The sequence below is a fragment of the Rhinopithecus roxellana genome, chromosome 13 (genome assembly GCF_007565055.1).
Source record: "Rhinopithecus roxellana isolate Shanxi Qingling chromosome 13, ASM756505v1, whole genome shotgun sequence".
NCBI lineage: Eukaryota > Metazoa > Chordata > Mammalia > Primates > Cercopithecidae > Rhinopithecus > Rhinopithecus roxellana.
Window position 1 is genome coordinate 85,238,774 of NC_044561.1, and position 18,574 is coordinate 85,257,347.

At 47.9% G+C, this 18,574-nt stretch overlaps 1 protein-coding gene across 1 annotated transcript in view; it reads left to right on the forward strand.

The window, feature by feature from the left end:
- Positions 1-17,865, forward strand: part of OVOL2 (ovo like zinc finger 2) — a 34,340-nt gene extending 16,475 nt beyond the window's left edge. The window contains exons 3-4 of the mRNA XM_010381486.1: positions 713-902; positions 17,172-17,865. Of these exons, the coding sequence (XP_010379788.1) occupies positions 713-902; positions 17,172-17,488 (507 nt within the window). The 3' untranslated portion in view covers positions 17,489-17,865. The remainder of the gene's footprint in view (positions 1-712; positions 903-17,171) is intronic.
- Positions 17,866-18,574: the final 709 nt, after the last annotated feature.

The window sequence follows — 18,574 nt, forward strand, 5'->3', positions numbered from 1 at the left end:
TTACTACCGGGGCGGCACCAGGTCATTCATGAGGGATCTGCCCCTGTAACCTCCCACTAGGCCCCACCTCCAACACTGGGGATCACATTTCAACACGACATTTGGAGGGGCCTAACATCCATACCCCATCATATGCCTATAGGATGCTATAAGACAGTATGCCCAGCTAGAAGTCAGAGGTTTGTTCTAAGGAAGAAGGGGAGAATTAAAAGTGGAAGGAACTGACCGGGGCACGGTGGCTCATGCCTGTAATCCCAGCACTTTGGGATGCTGAGGCAGATGGATCACCTGAGGTCAGGAGTTTGAGACCAGCCTGGCCAACATGGTGAAACCCTGTCTCTACTAAAAATACAAAAATTAGTCAGGCATGGTGGTATGTGCCCCTGTAGTCCCAGCTACTTGGAGAGCTGAGGCAAGAGAATTGCTTGAACCCAAGAGGTGGAGGTTACAGTGAGCTGAGATCGAGCCACTGTACTCCAGCCTGGGCAACGAAGTGAGACTCCATCTCAAAAAAAAAAAAGAAAAAAAAAGTGGGAGGAACCGCCAGTTGTTATTTCACCTTTCCCAAAGCCAAAACCTGCTTGAAAAGTTTAGGGGCAGAAGCCGCAGACAGGGCAAGCCCCAAGACACAGGAGGTGGGTCTCTGGAGTGAGCCTACTGGATCTGCCTGCCTGCCTGCCGGGGGACCCTCACGGCCTCTCTCTGCCCCCAGTTCACCACAGGCACGTGCAGCGACTCGGTGGTTCACAGCTGCGACCTGTGTGGCAAGGGCTTCCGTCTGCAGCGCATGCTGAACCGTCACCTCAAGTGCCACAACCAGGTGAAAAGACACCTGTGCACCTTCTGCGGCAAGGGCTTCAACGACACCTTCGATCTGAAGAGGCACGTCCGCACCCACACTGGTGAGTGGGGAGCACGGGCTTTGTTCTCTGTTTTGTTATTCTGGCCAAGAGCTCCTGTTTCTTCCCCACCAAAGAAGCAGGTCGAGACCGTGGAACAATGTTGTGTTTCTAGAAAGATCACAAGATGGGGATCACGAGGTTAGGAGTTCGAGACCAGCCTGACCACATAGTGAAACCCTGTCTCTACTAAAAATACAAAAAAAATTAGCTGGGCGTGGTGGTGGGCAGCTGTAATCCCAGCTGCTTGGGGGGCTAAAGCAGGAGAATCGCTTGAACCTGGGAGGCGGAGGTTGCAGTGAGCCAAGATCATGCCACTGCACTCCAGCCTGGGTGACATTGCAAGATTCTGTCTCAAAAAAAGAAAAAAAAAAAAAAGAAAGATCACAAGATGAGGGGGCATTAGGGCCAATCCTTCTGGGTTCACCTCCTGACTCTGCCACCTGCCAGCTGTGTCACCTTGGGCCAGGTGAGCCACCTGTGGTAGCCTGCCTGTCACTGCTGCAAAATGGAGATACTGATGTGAGTTCCAGTGAGGCTCAAAACGGATCCCTGGCTGGAAGTATTCTGAGAATCATGATGCATGGCACACACGGGACCTGCCATAGCTCAGCCCTTTGGTCCTGGCTGCTGGAATGTGGGTTTTGTGGCCCCACAATGAGTATTCTATGCTTCTCTCTTGGGACATAAGCCTGTCTCTGGATAGCATCGTGTTCCTCCTGAGAGACAAAAAGGAGCTCATTGCCTTTGGAGCTGACCCGAGCGTCCTACTGGAGCCTGGCAGGCAATCGTCTTCCTCTCCTTGGACCTGCCTCAGTTTCCTGACTTAGGAAGTGGGAATCCAGGTTTTCCCCAGTTCCAGTTCTTCACAGAGTGCTGGGGGTGCCCTTGGCCTCTGGTCTCGGCCTCACTGCTTCTATCTTAGAAACACCTGGCCTCCATGCTTTCCCGCCTGAGCTCCATTGTCCACACCTCTGCCAGAGTGATCCCTCCAGGAGAATTCTAAGGACTCGACTTCCCCAAGAAATCTCCAACTCTGAACAGAACGAAATCCAGACTCCTCATCTCTCATCTTGATGGGCTTCGTGTAAAGGCCTTTACAATGTGGGTCCTATCTTCAAATCCCCATCCTATCTCAGCCCATCCCAGCCCATCACGTCCTATCCCATCTCGTCCTATCACAGCCCACCTCAGACAAGCCCATCTCACTCCAATCCATTTCAGCTCATCCTATCCCATTCCATCTTAACCCATTCAACCCTATCCAGGCTACCACCCACCCTCCCAACAGACTTACAGAATTTGCTACCTGCAGGCTGGGTGCAGTGGCTCATTCTCATAATCCTTGCACTTAGGGAGGCCAAGGTGGGAGGACTGCTTGAGGCCAGGAGTTGGAGACCAGCCTGGGCAACATCAAAAGACTCTGTCTGCCCAAGAAAATTTTAAAATTAGCCAAACATGATGGTGCATGCCTGTAGTCCTAGCTACTTGGAAGACTGAGGCTGGAGGATCTCTTGAACATAGGAGTTTGAGGCTGCAGTGAGCTATGATTGTGCCACTGCACTCCAGCCTGGACAAGAGAGCAAGACCTGGTTTCAAGGGGGAAAAAAAAGGGTTTACTATCTGCAGTCCTTGAGCCCTTTCAGTCCTTGGTATTTTGGTAGGGATGGGAAGACACTTTCCTCCCTCCAGATGGGGCTCCCAGCTACTCAGCCCTCATACAGGTTCCTTCTTAGGCCTCTGCATCCTATTTTCTAGTTCATCTCATGCGTGATTGCTCTTAGAGGATTGGTCGTGAGCTGCCTCCCTGCTCTGGAAAGAGTTTCTGCCACCTTAGAGAGTGGCTGGAATCCTAACATATTTCTTTTCTGTTTTCCTTTTTTAAAACTTTTTCTTTTCTTTTCTTTTCTTTTCTTTTTTTTTTTTTTTTTTTTTTTTTTTTTTTTTTTTGAGATAGCGTCTTACTCTCTCACCCAGGCTGGAGTGCAACCACCAACTCCTGGGCTCAACTGATCTCCCACCTCAGCCCCCCTAGTAGCTGGGACTATAGGTGCGTGCCACCACTCCCAACTAATTTTTTTTTTGTATTTTATACTTTTTGTAGAGATGGGATTTCGTCATGTTGCCCAGGCTGGTCTCAAACTCCTGGGCTCAAGCAATCCACCTGCCTTGGCCTCCCAAAATGCTGGAATTACAGGCATGAGCCACCACACCCAGCCAAAAACTTTTTCTAAAGGGAACTTTTCATTTCAGTTTAACATACATCCAGAAAAGTGCACAGATCCTAAGTGTTGACCTCAGTGAATTTAGAAAGTTTTACAAAGTGAACACACTCGTGCAACTAGCAGTCAGACCAAGAAACAGAGTATTTCCAGCCACTAGAAGTCACTACCCCTCCCAGTCTACCTCTTTCTTTCCAAGGAAAACCACTGTTGCAAATTCTAACAGCTTGTTGCTGTTGCCTGTTTTTGAGCTTGATGTGAATGGAATCCCACAGTGTGCTCTTTGGGCCTGGTTATATGGCTTCTTTTCCTACCACCAGCGAATCAGTAAAAGTTTGACCTCTGTGAGGCTAAGCTGGCCATCGGGTGGGGGTGAGGAGAATGCTTAGGGAGTGGTGGAGGATCCCTAGGGCAGTGGGGGTTCTTATAAGAGGCCTAGGGGAAGGTCTCGAGGCTGTCAAGGGACCCATCCAGCAGCAGCAAAGCTGGGCTTTCCTCCTGACGCGGGGGCAGGAAATCGGGACCACTCCTGAAGTCGCTGGCCATTGGCGGCCCTGGAGGGTGTCTCAAGGACATCGTCTCTGAGGATGTCCTTGAGGGCATTCCCTGCCTGGGTGGACTCTGTGGTCAATCCCCCAACCCCGGCTTCTAGGACACAGTGCAAGGGGCCCAGGGAGCATGGCTGGCTGTTGGTACTGTCAGCTGGAGTAAACACTGAGCTGATGGCGTTGCCTCCCCTGTGATTGAGTTAATCCTCCATTGCTGGAGACTAAGGGAAATATGAGGGACTGGCAGCTTCTCAGAGAAGAGTTTACAAGTTGAGGCGATCACATAGTAGTTAAGAACTCCTGATCTGAGTTAACTGACTGTGAGACTTGGTCTAAATTATTCATCTTTCACCTTAGTTTTTCCATCTCTAGAATGGTTGTGATAATTTTCATACTTGCCACTTAAAATGGTGGTTGTGAGGTTTTGGGGCCAGAATTACATAAAAGTGCTTCTTACATTGTAAGTGCTTAGTAAACATTGGCTATTGTTAGTAGTAAAATTGCAACAGTTGGCAGAGGCTTCCTGAGGACCTGATGTGTAACAGGCCCTAGGATTCACCTCGTGCTCATGGAGCTCTCAGCCAACACAGCGAGGAATAACTCAGACATCTGACTGTGAGACAAGTGAAACAGCAGATATGCCAGACAGAAGAAAAAGTGGCACATGCCAAAGGGAAGTCCTGGGAGGTGCCGTGTTTCTAACTGCATGTCAGGGAGGCTTCTTAGAAAAGGTAGTGTTTCAGCTGGGCCTTGAAGAATGAGCAAGCTTTCTACAGCAGGACAGAAGGAGGAAGGGCGTTGCTGATGAGGAGTGTCTTCGTTTGGGTTGCCCAAGAAGCAGACACTGACACAAGGATTTGAATGTGAGCAGTGTATTTGGGAGGTGATCCCAGGAAACACAGTAGAGGAGGGAGGGGAGGTCGGGAGGGAAGACAGCCACTTAGAACCCAATGATAATGAGTGGGTTATCACTATGGGCAATGGGAGCTCCATCCCGCTGGAGATCCTCTGAAGAACCATACAGAATGCACCCCAGGTTGCTCAATCAACCCCCATCCCTCCTGCTTGGGTGTCCATCCTGGACCTCCTGACTCGTAGGCAGTTCTCCCCACCCACTGCCCACCCCAGCCCTTTGCAGGCCTGGAGAGCATCCTTAGGCAGAGAGATGCAGGAACCATCTGAGACGCCTGGCAGTCTGCTAAGGGATATGAACGGGGCATCCACCCTGGGAGGCAGAAGATTTAGCAAGTGAGGAGGGTGGCTCGGCAGAGACTGGGAGACCCTTCAGAGAGTACCACAGCTCCTGCAGACAGAAGCAAGCCACACGTGGTCACTGTCCTTCATGCCAGGCCCCCAGCCTTTATCCTCTCATCTCAAACTACCCCAAGCAGTCAGTGCTGCTGTTCCCCACCTTTTGCAGATGAGGAAACGAGGCTCGGGGAGCTCACACAACCCCTCAGTGGTGGAGCTGAGAACCAGAACTGGCTGGCCTGAAGTTCATGGTCTTTTCTCCTCCGTAGGGTCTCCTTCTCTGCCCTCTTTGCCTCCCAGTGCCTTCCTCAGCCTTCTCCCTGAGGCAGGGGCCTCACCAGCCTGCCCTGTTGCAGTTTCTAGAAGCCTGCTTGCTTCTAGAGGAAGGTGAGATAAAGGGAAATTCAGACCTATTAGTAGCACAAACTGCACACCTTGGCCTGGGGTTTAGTAGGTTATAGAGGAGCCTGTGAGCGTGTGAGTTCAGTGGTGCCAAGATGTCCTCTGCCCACAGAGGAAGCAAGAAAGAGGGTGCCTGTACCCCCTCGGACTCCCAACCTGAGGTTCTCAGATTTTCTCCATCTCCTACTCTTGTAGTGACTCCTGTGAGGGTGCTGAAAATCATTTAAGTTAGTGAATGACGCTTTCCACCTGACGCTTTCCCAAAGGGCTTCACAATTATCACTTTAGGGGAAAGACTAGGGCTTAGGAGGCAGCTAGGAGTGAAAAACCTAGAGGTGCGCTGGCTGGTCTGACGGCCACTGACGGTGGGTGGCTCCTGAGTCTCAGACGAGTGGCTGGTCCAGATTGAGATGTGTTGTATGCACAAAAAAGACACTAAGTTTCAAGTTGTAATGCAAAAAAAGAAGGTGTAAAAATCTCGATTTTTTTTTGTTTTTTTTCTTTTTTGAGAAGGAGTTTTACTCTTGTTGCCAAGGCTGGAGTGCAATGACTCGACCTCGGCTCACTGCAACCTCTGCCTCCTGGGTTCAAGTGATTCTCCTGCCTCAGCCTCCTGAGTAGCTGGGATTACAGGGATGTGCCACCATGCCTGGCTAATTTTGTATTTTTAGTAGAGATAGAGTTTCTCCATGTTGGTCAGGCTGGTTTCGAACTCCTGACCTCAGGTGATCTGCCCGCCTCGGCCTCCCAAAGTGCTGGGATTACAGGCGTGAGGCACCGCGCTTGGCCAAAAATCTCAATTTTTAACGTGGATTTTACATTGAAATGGTAGTATTTTGGGCATAATGAGTTAAACAAAATATAGCATTAAAATTCATTTCACCTGTTTCTTCCTATTTGTTTGCAGCTTCTACAAAATGTTAACTTATAAAGCAGCTTGCATTTTAATTTCTATTGGATGGCACTAAGATAACCTACAGATAACATTTAAAAATTTTAGTCGTAATTTTGACACTTAAAGTGATGAACAAATGGAACTGTGGAAATGTTTTAGACCTATTTGCCCCATCCTGACCTATTTTCTGATGAAGGTGTGTCTCCATGTAATAAAAGACCAGAAACAGCAGCCAGGGCTTCCTGACACATCAGCGGGTGGCAAGCTCAGAGGAACAGGCTTGCCCAGCCAACTCTTCAGCTCTGTCCGAAAGAGACAGTTGGTACACAGTGCAAAAATGTGGGTTTCTCAGATGATGTTTTAGTTCATGTGAACAAACTTCACCAGCTCCAAAAGACCTTACTGGAATTCAGTGGGAATTTGGTTTTTGTTTGTTTGCTTTGTTTTGTTTTTTTTTTAGACAGAGTCTTGCTCTGTTGCCCAGGCTGGAGTACAGTGGCTCCCATCTCGGCTTACTGCAGCCTCTGCCTCCTGGGTTCCGGCGATTCTCCTGCCTCAGCCTCACGGGTAGCTGTAGCTGGGATAATAGGTACATGTCACTACACCTGGCTAATTTTTGTATTTTTAGTAGAGATGGGGTTTCACCATGTTGGCCAGGCTGGTCTTGACTTCCTGACCTCAGATGATCAGCCTGTCTCGCCCTTCCAAAATGCTGGGATTACAGGCATGAGCCACTGCACCCTGGTCTTGCCTTTGACTGAGCTGTGAGTGCTGTATTTTTGCTGTTGGTTCTTATAAGTAAATGTTGTATTTAGGCCAGAAACAAAGATATAGACACTTAACATAAATACGACAGATAGTTAAATGAGGGGTGTGTTTGTTTGCAGTCCAATTAGACCAGGCCATGGCCAATTTAAAGACTTATCTGGGACCCCAGGACCCTTTGTTGGAGAATTGTAGCTATAATATTGATGAGGTGGGCAAAGACAGTGAGATAGAGAATCAGGGTTAATATGCACCACCCCCTTCTCCCCCCATCTCTTCCTATCCCCTGCAACTACTGAGCAAACAGGATATCTAAGGAAAGACTCAAAACACAAACATCTTGAAAAAGATCCAGGGAAACTAGAACCTGAAAATGTCTTACATTAATATTCAAGTAGATAAAAGAAAAGATTAGGACTTCTTTTTTGGCTGTGAGTTCACCCAAGAAAGGTAAATTGGAGGAGTGTGTGTGTGTGTGTGTGTATGTGTGAGAGAGAGAGAGAAAGAGGAGAAGGGAGTGTTAGTTAAATGGTGTGGTGTCTTATTGAAGACTGGAAGAGAGAAACTGACCTGTGCAGAAAAACTCTGTAATATTTTGTGAAAATGTTATCAGCAAACAAGTGGCTATTTTCAATCCAAATTGTTTTAGGTGGGGTTTGGAAGCGGCTTCCCATCAAATGGTTTATTGAGGGAGGGCTGTCAACAGGGTCCTGTGAGGGCAGAGGATGAGCATGCGTTTTGCTGTTAGCTGGAGTGCAGCCTTGACCTCATCCCTGGGGGGATCTGGAGTGTGAATGGACTCCAGGGTGGACCTGCTACAGGCAAGGTGGAGCCAGGGACTTTTTTTTACCCCCATTTCAGTCTGACGTTGGCTGAGGACTGTGTCTGCCCTGGGTAAGGTCAGGCAGACACTCCTGAGCATCTGGAACGTCACTTGCCCAGTGCTGATTCCTTAAAGAAGGGGACAGCCAGAAACCGCACAACAGCTGGGGACAGGCACTGACCCAGAAAAGTGGTCTGGATGGGAAGCCAGCAGCGCAACCACTATATAATTAAGGGAATTGCTGTACTTTAGTGAAGTTGACAGGATCACTGAGGCCAACATGAGAAATTCTGCCTGCTAACCAGCTCAAAATAGAGAGAGGGGACATGAACTTCCAGGAAATGAATGTATTCGGTTCATAGCCTGTGAAAAACATCATGGGCCTTTATATTTATAGGATATATACAGTATTTATAGCATATTCTTTTGGGTTTATTTCAGTGTTTTAGGTTGAACAGGCTAGGATGCTTCCTAAGAATGGCTCTCTGTTGAAGTAAATGATTTGCTTTGGGAGGCGAGGGAGGCGATCTGTATTTTAGAGGAAAAAATAATAACCAGCCCTTGCAAGCACAAGACTCTGCACTGAGTGTCCACACCCTCCCTACTCAAAGGGTGGTCTGCAGACCGGCAGTGCCAGAGTCCTCAGGAGCGAGCATGCGGACAATGCAGACTATTGCTTCGGAAGTGCCCGATGTGCCAAGCCCATCATGCAAGTCCAGCATTTATGGAAAGTGTTTTATTTTGCTTATTTGTAAAATGACTACATATTCTGTAAAAGATTTCAGACAATATAAACAACTGCAGAGAAGACCGTGTAAAGGGCCATAAACAGGTGAGAAGGGCACACGCATCCGTGGGGCTCCTGGCTAAGGCTTTGCAGGGAGCCATGTGGCCCAGGGAGGTCATCAACCCACACTGGTTATAACTTAACAACGCTGGCTGGAATAAAGGAGGCAGTTCAGGGCTCATGCCATTCCTGGGGAAGCTGCTGAGTTCCACAGAGTGAAGCCGAGGAATTCCAATTCTGAGGTCAGGGAGGTGGGGAGGCGGCACCGGCCCCACCCTCTAGGGCGCCTTCTGTCCTTATCTTCCATCGGGGGCTACATTCAGAGGGAGGAGAAGGCACACAAATCCCATCTTGATTAAAGAAGAGAAAACAATGGTGTCTTTGTTTGGAGCCCAAAGGGAAGAATTGACTAGATTGGGAAAAATGCATATTGGGAGACGTTTGGAGTGGGGCAGATGGAGAAGAAAGAATCAAGTCACCTCCACCCCTAGTGGCCTGAATGCTGTCATGCGGAATTGCCTGGTCCAGTTCACAACCCTCGCCTCATTGTTTTATTTTTAATTTGTATTTTATCTTAATTTATTTTTTAGCTAAGAAGGTAATATGTTCATTAGGAGACAAAAGGAAAGAAAAAAATGTGAACTTCCTTCACATGCCAAGCCCCAGTTCCACGATTTAATTTTTTTCCCAAAACTTTTTAATGCTTATTGCTTTTTTCATATAATATGTATCTTGGAGCTGGGCGCAGTGGCTCACACCTGTAATCTCAGCACTTTGGGAGGCCAAGGCGGGGTGATCACTTGAGGTCAGGAGTTTGAGACCGGCCTGGCCAGGATGGTGAAACCCTGTCTCCACTAAAAACACAAAAATTAGCTGGGCGTGGTGGTGGGCGCCTGTAATCCCAGCTACTCAGGAGGCTGAGGCAGGAGAATTGCTTGAAATCGGGAGGTGGAGGCTACAGTGAGCTGAGATGGTGCCACTGCACTCCAGCCTGGGCAACAGAGTGAGACTCCATCTCAAAATAATAATAATAATAATAATAAAAGAAATCATGACAAAATTTCCAATATTGAGGGACTGTGCTTTTCTGTTCCCCAACTGATGACATTTGCTTCCATTTGCATATTTCCTTCCTTCCTCCCTTCCATCCTCCCTCCCTTCCTTCTTTTTTCTTTTCTTTTCTTTTCTTTTCATTCTTTCTCTCTCTCTCCCTTTCCTTTCCCTTCCCTTCCCTTCCCTTCCTTTCCTTTCTTTCTCTTTCTCTCTCTCTCTCCTTTCCTTCCCTTCTTCCTCCCTTCCTTTCTTTCTTCTTTCCTTTCTTTCATTTCAGGCAATCCTACCATGAGTATATCTTATATATCCTTCGCCTCCCTGTGTGAGTCTTCCTGTAGGATAATTTCCCTGATGTGGAATTGCTGGGCCAAAGGTAGATACACTATGATTTTTTTTATGGACATTGACAAATTGCCCTCCCAGGAGGCTGCCGTAAATGTCCACTCCCACAAGCATGCCTGTAAAAATCTTCTTGCTGAAGTTCACCTTCGGGTAAAGTTCAGTAAAGGAGCAGTTGACCTATAGCAAGGAAAGCAACTAGAAAGTTCCAAAGTGAAGAATTTTCTTTGGGGATGTATGGCGTGAAGCTTGATTTGCTATTAGGGTAAAAAATTTGAAAACAAACCTTTTTGATAACCCAATAAACAATATTTTTTGGACTAGGTAGGACGGGCTGATGGTACAAAATTCAAAAGGGCAGATGGTGAAAGCAGTCTCCCCTCTCCTCCACCAACCACATTTTAAAAAATTATCCTTTTCTTTTATTGTGAAATAAGCGACACATACAAAAGTATACATATAGGTACAGTTTAAAGACAAATCTGCAAAATACTCATGTGCCCAGCAGCCAGCTTATGTTTTTTGGGTTTTGTTTTGTTTTGTTTTATTTCTGAGATAGTCTTGCTCTGTTACCCAGGTTGGAGTGCAGTGGCGCCATCTCAGCTCACTGTAACCTTCGCTTCCCGGATTCCAGTGAGTCTCCTGCCTTGGCCTCCCATGTAGCTGGGATTACAGGCACCCGCCACCATGCCCGGCTAAATTTTTTTTTGTATTGTTTAGTAGAGGCGGGGTTTCACCATATTGGCCAGGCTGGTCAGCAGCCAGCTTATGAATGAGGCTTATCTGCATTACGTTGAGCTGTATCCAATTGAGAACTTAGTGTATCTCAGCTAATCCTCACAGCAGCCATCAAGAGCTATGATACCCCTGTGAAAGGTGAGGAAACGGCCTTTTGGACTGGAGCAGCCTGCCCCTGTTTCAGTTAATGAGCAGCAGATCCACAGCCTGGCTTTTCAGTGGCCTTGGACTCACAGTCGTGTAGGTTAATGATGTCTAGTGCATGGGTGGTGTTCTTCAGTTCCCATGTCCTGCTTTAGACACAGGCACGATTGGCCTTTGCGTGAGGGCACCAAGATGGGTGAGCCTCAGTGGTGGGAGGGGCCTTGGCATCAGTCCCTCTTGCCCAGGACTCCTCTCTGGCTACCTTTGTCCCCCTGAGTGTGTGGGTAATGGGGGTGCTCTGGGAGGGAGGTGCTTGTTCCCAAACCTAGAAAGGGTCACCAAGGGGCTGCCGCATGGCAGTGCCTGCACCAATGAATGAGGGGTGAATGGTGGCGTTTACACTAGAAAATTGGGAAGCAGAAGTGCTGGGGCACAGAGCAGTGCATTTGGCAAAAGTCAGAAGTGCGGTAACTAGAGCTTTCTGGGCCTACGTCTCCTTTCCATCTCTGCCTGCGAGTCACTCATCTTCCAAGCCAGGCTCTAATTCCACCCCCTCCCTGGAAAAAAATCCCCCACTGCCATCATCTCTGTTGTTTGCATGATGCAGGGCTTTGGAATCTTCTAGCCTTTGCTATCCAGGCCTTACTGGGTACTCTGCTCATAGAAGATGCTCAAAGGATGTGTTGACTGAAGAGAGAAAGGAGATGTGGCCCTGTGCACACGGGGCTGAGTGGTGGCCTGGCTGGCTTCTCCTAGGGGGCAGATCACCTTTGAGGATGGGAACCTCCAGGAGTTTGTGGTATCCAGGTTAAACCCTGATGTAAGTGTGCCAGCTTCCCCATATTTTTAGTTTGGATGTTTTAAAACAGCAGCGGGTTATGTCTACTAACTGGTGAAAGGAGCAACTAATCTCTGGGTGGATTTCTGCTCTGACAAGCTGAAGGTTTGAAGTCAGGTTTGCTGCTTGATCTGCTGGATAGTGGGAGCCAGCTGCACACTGCTGCATGGGCCTCGAAGGCCGGGAAAACACCAAGTCTGCATTACAGTGCAAACATGAAAGCTAGAGCGGGTGCATTCCTTAGGAGAGAAGTCTGTAGCCCTTGCCTGTGTGGAAAACTAGTCCCAAAGATGTGACCTTTCTTTCCTGGTACCAATAGAGTTCATTCACTCATTCAATATTTTGATTTTTTAAATATTGCCTTAAAACTTTCTTAACCTTGATTGGTGAGGATTTTTTTGTTTGTTTGTTTTTTGTTTTTTTTGAGATAGGGTCTGACTCTGTCACCCAGGCTGGAGTGCAGTGGCACGATCATGGCTCACTGTAGCCTTGAACTCCTGGATTCAAGACATTTCTCCCACCTTAGCCTCCTGAGTAGCTGGGACCACAGGGGCATGCCACCATACCGAGCTAATTTTTTAGTTTTTTGTAGAGATGGGGATCTCCCCATGTTCGCGACGCTAGTCTCGAACTCCTGGACTCAAGAGCTCCTCCTGCCTTGGCCTGCCGAAGTGCTGGGATTATAGGCGTGAGCCATACACCCATCCTAGAATAGATTTAAGAGAAAAGGTGGGAGATTCGTTGTCATTCCACAGCCCAGAAGGAACCACAGTTAATATGAAAATTATTATCATTAATACTGGCAGGTGGTTGGAGATGGGAAGTAGTACAGACAGGGATGCAATGACAAGTGTAAGCTTTCACCACCCTCCAGACCTTCTCTCCAGAATCCCAGGTTTATGTTTCAGAAAAATACACATACGTGCATATGCCAATGTGAATGTGCATTTATTTAGAACGCTCGTTTTCATACTTGGCTGCACACTAGAGCTTCCTGGGGAAGCTTTAAAAAATTCTCCTGCTCAGGCAACACCCAGAGATGACATATATTTATTAATCTTAAAATATATATGTAGGCCGGGTGCAGTGGCTCACGCCTGTCATCCCAGCACTTTGGGAGGCTGAGGCAGGTGGATCTCCTGAGATCAGGAGTTCAAGATCAGCCTGGCCAACATGGTGAAACCCGGTCTCTACTAAAAAAATACAAAAGTTAGCAGGACATTGTGGCAGGCACCTGTGGTCTCAGCTATTCGGGAGGCTGAGGCAGGAGAATCGCTTGAACCCAGGAGGCGGAGGTTGCAGTGAGCTGAGATCATACCACTGCACTGCAGCCTGGGAGACAGAGCGAGCCTCCTTCTCAAAAAATAAAATAAAATAAAATGTATGTATATATAATTTGTAGAAAACATGAAGGATCACAAGAAACTTGAGAATCAGGACTAGGGAAGGAGAGGTGCATGGGTGACAAAGGGATCTTTTCTGTTTTTTGTTTTTTTTTTAATTTACTGCTGTTTTTCACCATAAAACTGGGGATATATTACTTTTAAATTTAAACAACTATTAATAGTAACCTTTTATTATTTATTTTGTTTATTTTATTTATTTATTTATTTATTTATTTATTTATTTATTTATTTATTTATTTTGAGAGAGGGTCTTGCTCTATTGCCCAGGCTGGAGTGCAGTGGCACTATCTCAGCTCACTGCAATCTCTGTGTGCTGGGTTCAAGCAATTTTCGTGCCTCATTCTCCCAGGTAGCTGAGATTACAGATGTGGGCCACCACACCAGGCTAATTTTTGTATTTTTAATAGAGACGGGGTTTCACTGTGTTGGCCAGGCAAATCTTGAACTCCCGACCTCAGACAGTCCACCCAGCTCAGCCTCCCAAAGGGCTGGGATTACAGGCGTGAGCCACCGCACCCAGCCTATTTTTTATATTTTAATGAAAGGTAACTGTTAGGGCCAGGCACAGTGGTTCACGCCTGTAATCCCAGTGCTTTGGGAGGCCAAGGCAGGTGAATCACCTGAGGTTGGGAGTTTGACACCAGCCTGGCCAACACAGTGAAATGCTGTCTCTACTAAAAATACAAAAATTAGTTGGCTGTGCCTGGCACGGTGGCTCACACCTGTAATCCCAGCACTTTGGGAGGCTGAGGCGGGCGGATCACCAGGTCAGGAGATCGAAACCATCCTGGCTAACATGATGAAACCTTGTCTCTACTAAAAATACAAAACATTAGCCAGACGTGGTGGTGGGCGCCTGTAGTCCCAGCTACTCAGGAGGCTGAGGCAGGAAAATGGCATGAACCTGGGAGGCAGAGCTTGCATGAGCTGAGATCGTGCCACTGCACTCCAGCTTGGGCGACACAGCGAGACTCTGTCTCAAAAAAAACAAAAAATTAGCCGGCTGTGGTGGTGGACACCTGTAGTCCCAGTGACTCGGGAGGCTGAGGCGGAAGAATTGCTTGAACTCAGGAAGCAGAGGTTGTGGTGAGCCGAGATCGTGCCGCTGCACTTCAGCCTGAGTGACAGAGCAAGACTCAGTCTCAAAAAAAAAAAAAAAATGAAACAAAATATTAAAAATAAAACTGCAGCTTCCTAGTCCCAGCCTCTGACCTAGTGCCTGAGGTCCCTGAGGCAGGTCCAGGAATCTGTACAGGGTCTGCGGGTTCCTCCAGGTGGCATCCCTCCTGTCTCTAGGCTCTAAGATCGTCTCGTGGCTGTGGCAGTGGCCCCTTTGTGCTCCATGCACCCCCAGTACCATATTCAACCTCTCTCAGCTTCCATGCTTTTGTGACTGTGTCTCCTTCACAGCCATAACCTCTCTTTGAGAGCCTAAGTTAGACCTTACTATGGTGATTTCTTAATTTTATTTATTTATTTATTTATTTACTTATTTATTTTTTTGGAGACGGAGTCTCGCTCTGTCGCCCAGGCTGGAGTGCAGTGGCACAATCTCGACTGACTGCAACCTCTGCCTCCTGGGTTCAAGCAATTCTCCTGCCTCAGCCTCCCCAGTAGCTGGGATTATAGGCATGTGCCACCATGCCTATCTAATTTCTGTATCTTTAGTAGAGATGGGGTTTTTCCAGGCTGGTCTCAAACTCCTGACCTCAGGTGATCCACCCACCTCAGCCTCCCAAAGTGCTAGGATCACAGATGTGAGTCACTGTGCAGCACCCAGACAATTCATTTCTTAAAGCCCAGTAAAACTTGCTGATATGACCTACAGGAATTTCCTAGAATCTGTCATGTGAGATTTCGGCTTAGCGTGCTTGCTTCTGTCACATACCAGTCTGAACCTTTTAAAAAAAAATTCAACTTTGATTTTAGATTCAGGGGGTGCATGTGCAGGTTTGTTTATATGGGTACATTGCATGACACTAAGATTTGAGGTCCCGATGATCCTGTCACCTAGGTAGTGCACATAATACCCAATGGGGAGTCTGTCAGCCCTTGGCCCCTCCCTCTGGTAGTCCCCAGTGTCTGTTGTTGCATCTTTAAGTCCCAACCTTCTTTTTGAGTGTGAGCCTCCTGTTCAGCCACTGGCTCGAGGGGTGACCTTTGCCGGTGTAGGGTACTGAGCTGGGTATGCTTTGAGGTCTCTGCCCTGCCACTACCTTACGTGACCTCAGGCAAGACCACAACTAGAATCTTAAAGACCATAATCGGTAGCTTCTGAAAGCCAAGTTAAACGCTGAAATATCCAGTGACGTTTGTTAAAAATAGATTGCTGGGCCTGGGCCGTTGGCTCACGCCTATAATCCCAGCACTTTGGGAGGCCGAGGGATCACGAGGTCAGGAGATCGAGACCATCCTGGCTAACATGGTGAAGCCCCGTCTCTACTAAAAATACAAAAAATTAGCCGGGAGTGGTGGCGGGCACCTGTAGTCCCAGCTACTCGGCAGGCTGAGGCAGGAGAATGGTGTGAACCTGGGAGGTGGAGCTTGCAGTGAGCCAAGATCTCGCCACTGCACTCCAGCCTGGGCAACAGAGCCGGACTCTGTCTCAAATAAATAAATAAATAAATAAATAAATAAATAAATTCCTGATTCCTACCCCAGACCCACTGAGTTGGTCTTAGGAGAAGTGAGTTAAGATTTTCAAAAGCTCTCCAGGTGATTCTGAGGCTCTGGCAAGTATGTAAAATACTGCAGTGTCCGAGCTCGTCTAAATAGTCTGTTGCATACACGCAGAGTCGATGTTTATATTCTTTATCTGACATTCTGCCACACACATCAGGGTGAGTACCAGTCATGGAGGTAGGAGCAGCAGTGCTTTGATGAGGCTGAACTCCCTGCTCTGTATTGTACCTGTGAAATCTCAGCTAGAAGGCAGGTCTAATGTCAGCCCAGTTCTAACGCCAGCATGATATCTTGTTTGGAAATGATTTTCATAACTGCAGCAAATGCCTCAGTATCCTGCCAATGGCCTGGGCATCTGCCATTTCTGGGCACACCAGTCCAAGTGGCAACTGCCCACCCTTGCACCTCTGCTGGAGAGGTTTCCTGCTGGAGCCCAGTGTGTCTGCACAAGGCAGGCAGAAGTGCTGGGGATGGAGAATCAAAGCCACCCAGGAGCAGCCGGCAGCCAGTGACTGACCTCAGCTCCTGGAGGGGCAAGATGACGCCAAGGTGTGTGCCACACTGTCTCCCTGCATTGCACAACAGGACTGGACCCTGGTAACTGACTGGGTAGCTCCCCCTGTACTGGATCCTACCCCTCCCTGCCTCACATCTTTGTTGCCCTATAGGTTATTCCCAGGATCACCTCTCAAATAAACTACTTGTACTGGAATCTTTGTCCCAGGCTCTGTTTCTGGGAAAACCCAAATTAATTTTTTTTTTTTTAATGGAGTCTCACTGTTGCCCAGGCTAGAGTGCAGTGGCTCAATCTCAGCTCACTGCAACCTCCGCCTCCTGGGTTCCAGTGATTCTCCTGCCTCAGCCTCCTGAGCTGCTGGGACTACAGGTGCCCTCCACCATGCCTGGCTAATTTTTTGTATTTTCAGTAGAGACGGGGTTTCACCATGTTGGCCAGGCTGGTCTCGAACTCCTGACCTCAAGTGATCTGCCCGCCTTGGCCTCCCAAAGTGCTGGGATTACAGGCGTAAGCCACTGCACCTGACCTGAATTAATTTTTTTTAAAAAAGTGTACTTTGCTCACAATAATATGAAAACATTAAGGTACGCGAGTTGGAAGAATAAAAACCTTCCTCCCTAAAGCTGGTGGTTTTTGTTTGTTTGTTTGTTTTTGGCTTTTTTCCCTATGTTGGCATCTGTTTGTGTTAGGTTTGCTCAGGTGGATGCCATGATTTTTTGTAGACAGTTTTGTCTCCTGCTGTAACCATTGTCCTCATGCTGCCATGAATCCTTGGTCAGGATGACTTTTACTGGCTTCATAGTTGGGTGGTTCTGGCTTGGCCATGACCAATCGATGCTGTTTCTGTCTCTCGTCCTTGCAGGCATTCGTCCCTATAAATGCAACGTCTGCAATAAAGCCTTCACCCAGCGCTGCTCTCTGGAGTCCCACCTGAAGAAGATCCACGGGGTGCAGCAGCAGTACGCCTATAAGCAGCGGCGGGACAAGCTCTACGTCTGCGAGGATTGCGGCTACACGGGCCCCACCCAGGAGGACCTGTACCTTCACGTGAACAGTGCTCACCCGGGCAGCTCATTTCTCAAAAAGACATCTAAAAAACTGGCAGCCCTTTTGCAGGGCAAGCTGACGTCTGCACACCAGGAGAATACCAGCCTGAGTGAGGAGGAGGAGAGGAAGTGAGGAGAAGGAAGGGGAGGACAGACGTTCACACTGCCACGTATGTCTACGTGGATTTTTGGTTTTCAGCGTCCCCCACCCCGCTGGCTCTTCTTAATTAGAAGTGACCAGTCCACGTCTGTGTCCTTTTGAAACATCAGCAGTAGGGTCCGTTCCAAGGTTGTCAGTTACCATAGTGACATCAGGCCCTGTAACCTGTGTCCTGTCTGGCGCAGTTGCTCGCATTCACCAAAGTTTGTTTTCCATGATCCTGATGGCCAAGAGCACAGTATGGGATTTTTTTCCCCCCAAGGATTTTCACACATGGAAGGAGAGGTATTTCTTAGAGAGATCATCATTTTATGGTGCCTTGAAATAAAAATACTTCTACTTGAAATGCTGTTTAAGCAAGGAAAATGAATTTTGTTATTCTGAAAGAGTTTACAGAAACTATTTTAATAAATGAAATGTTCTTGTGAAGCTTTTAAAAGCAAAATGGGGCACTGACCTACAGCTCTTTGTTCAGGGCTTATTGTGTGATGTTTAATTTCAGGTTATTGAGGTGGGGAGGTTGATTACTTTGTATTAGTTGTGTGGGTTTGAAGAAGCAGATCTTCCTCTCTTTTTTTTTGTTCTTGAGACAAGTTCTCACTCTGTTGCCCAGGCTTGGAGTGCAGTGGCACGATCATGGCTCACTGCAGCCTTGACCTTCTAGGCTCAGGCAATCCTCCCACTTCAGCCTCCTGAGTAGCTGGGACTACAGGTGCATGCCACTATGCCCAGCTAATTTTTGTATTTTTTGTAGAGATGGAGTTTTGCTATGTAGTCCAGGCTGAGAAGCAAATCTTGAGTGTTAGGTGGAAGAACAAATGGCCAATTGGAAAAACCTGCACTGAGGGACTGGCTCACGCAGGCTGGTGGGCAGAGATGCCTGGGGGTGGCATGGCAGGGAACTCAACTCTTGGGTCTCTTTTTATGGGCCTGGTCTCTTTTTCTGCAGAGGTCTTGGCTTTCTGCGGTTAGGATGCACTGGCTGAAGGCTCTTCTCCCTCCCTTGAATGGGCTTTGGGGCCAACCCTGGAGAATGAGGAATGCTGGCTCCTCACTTAC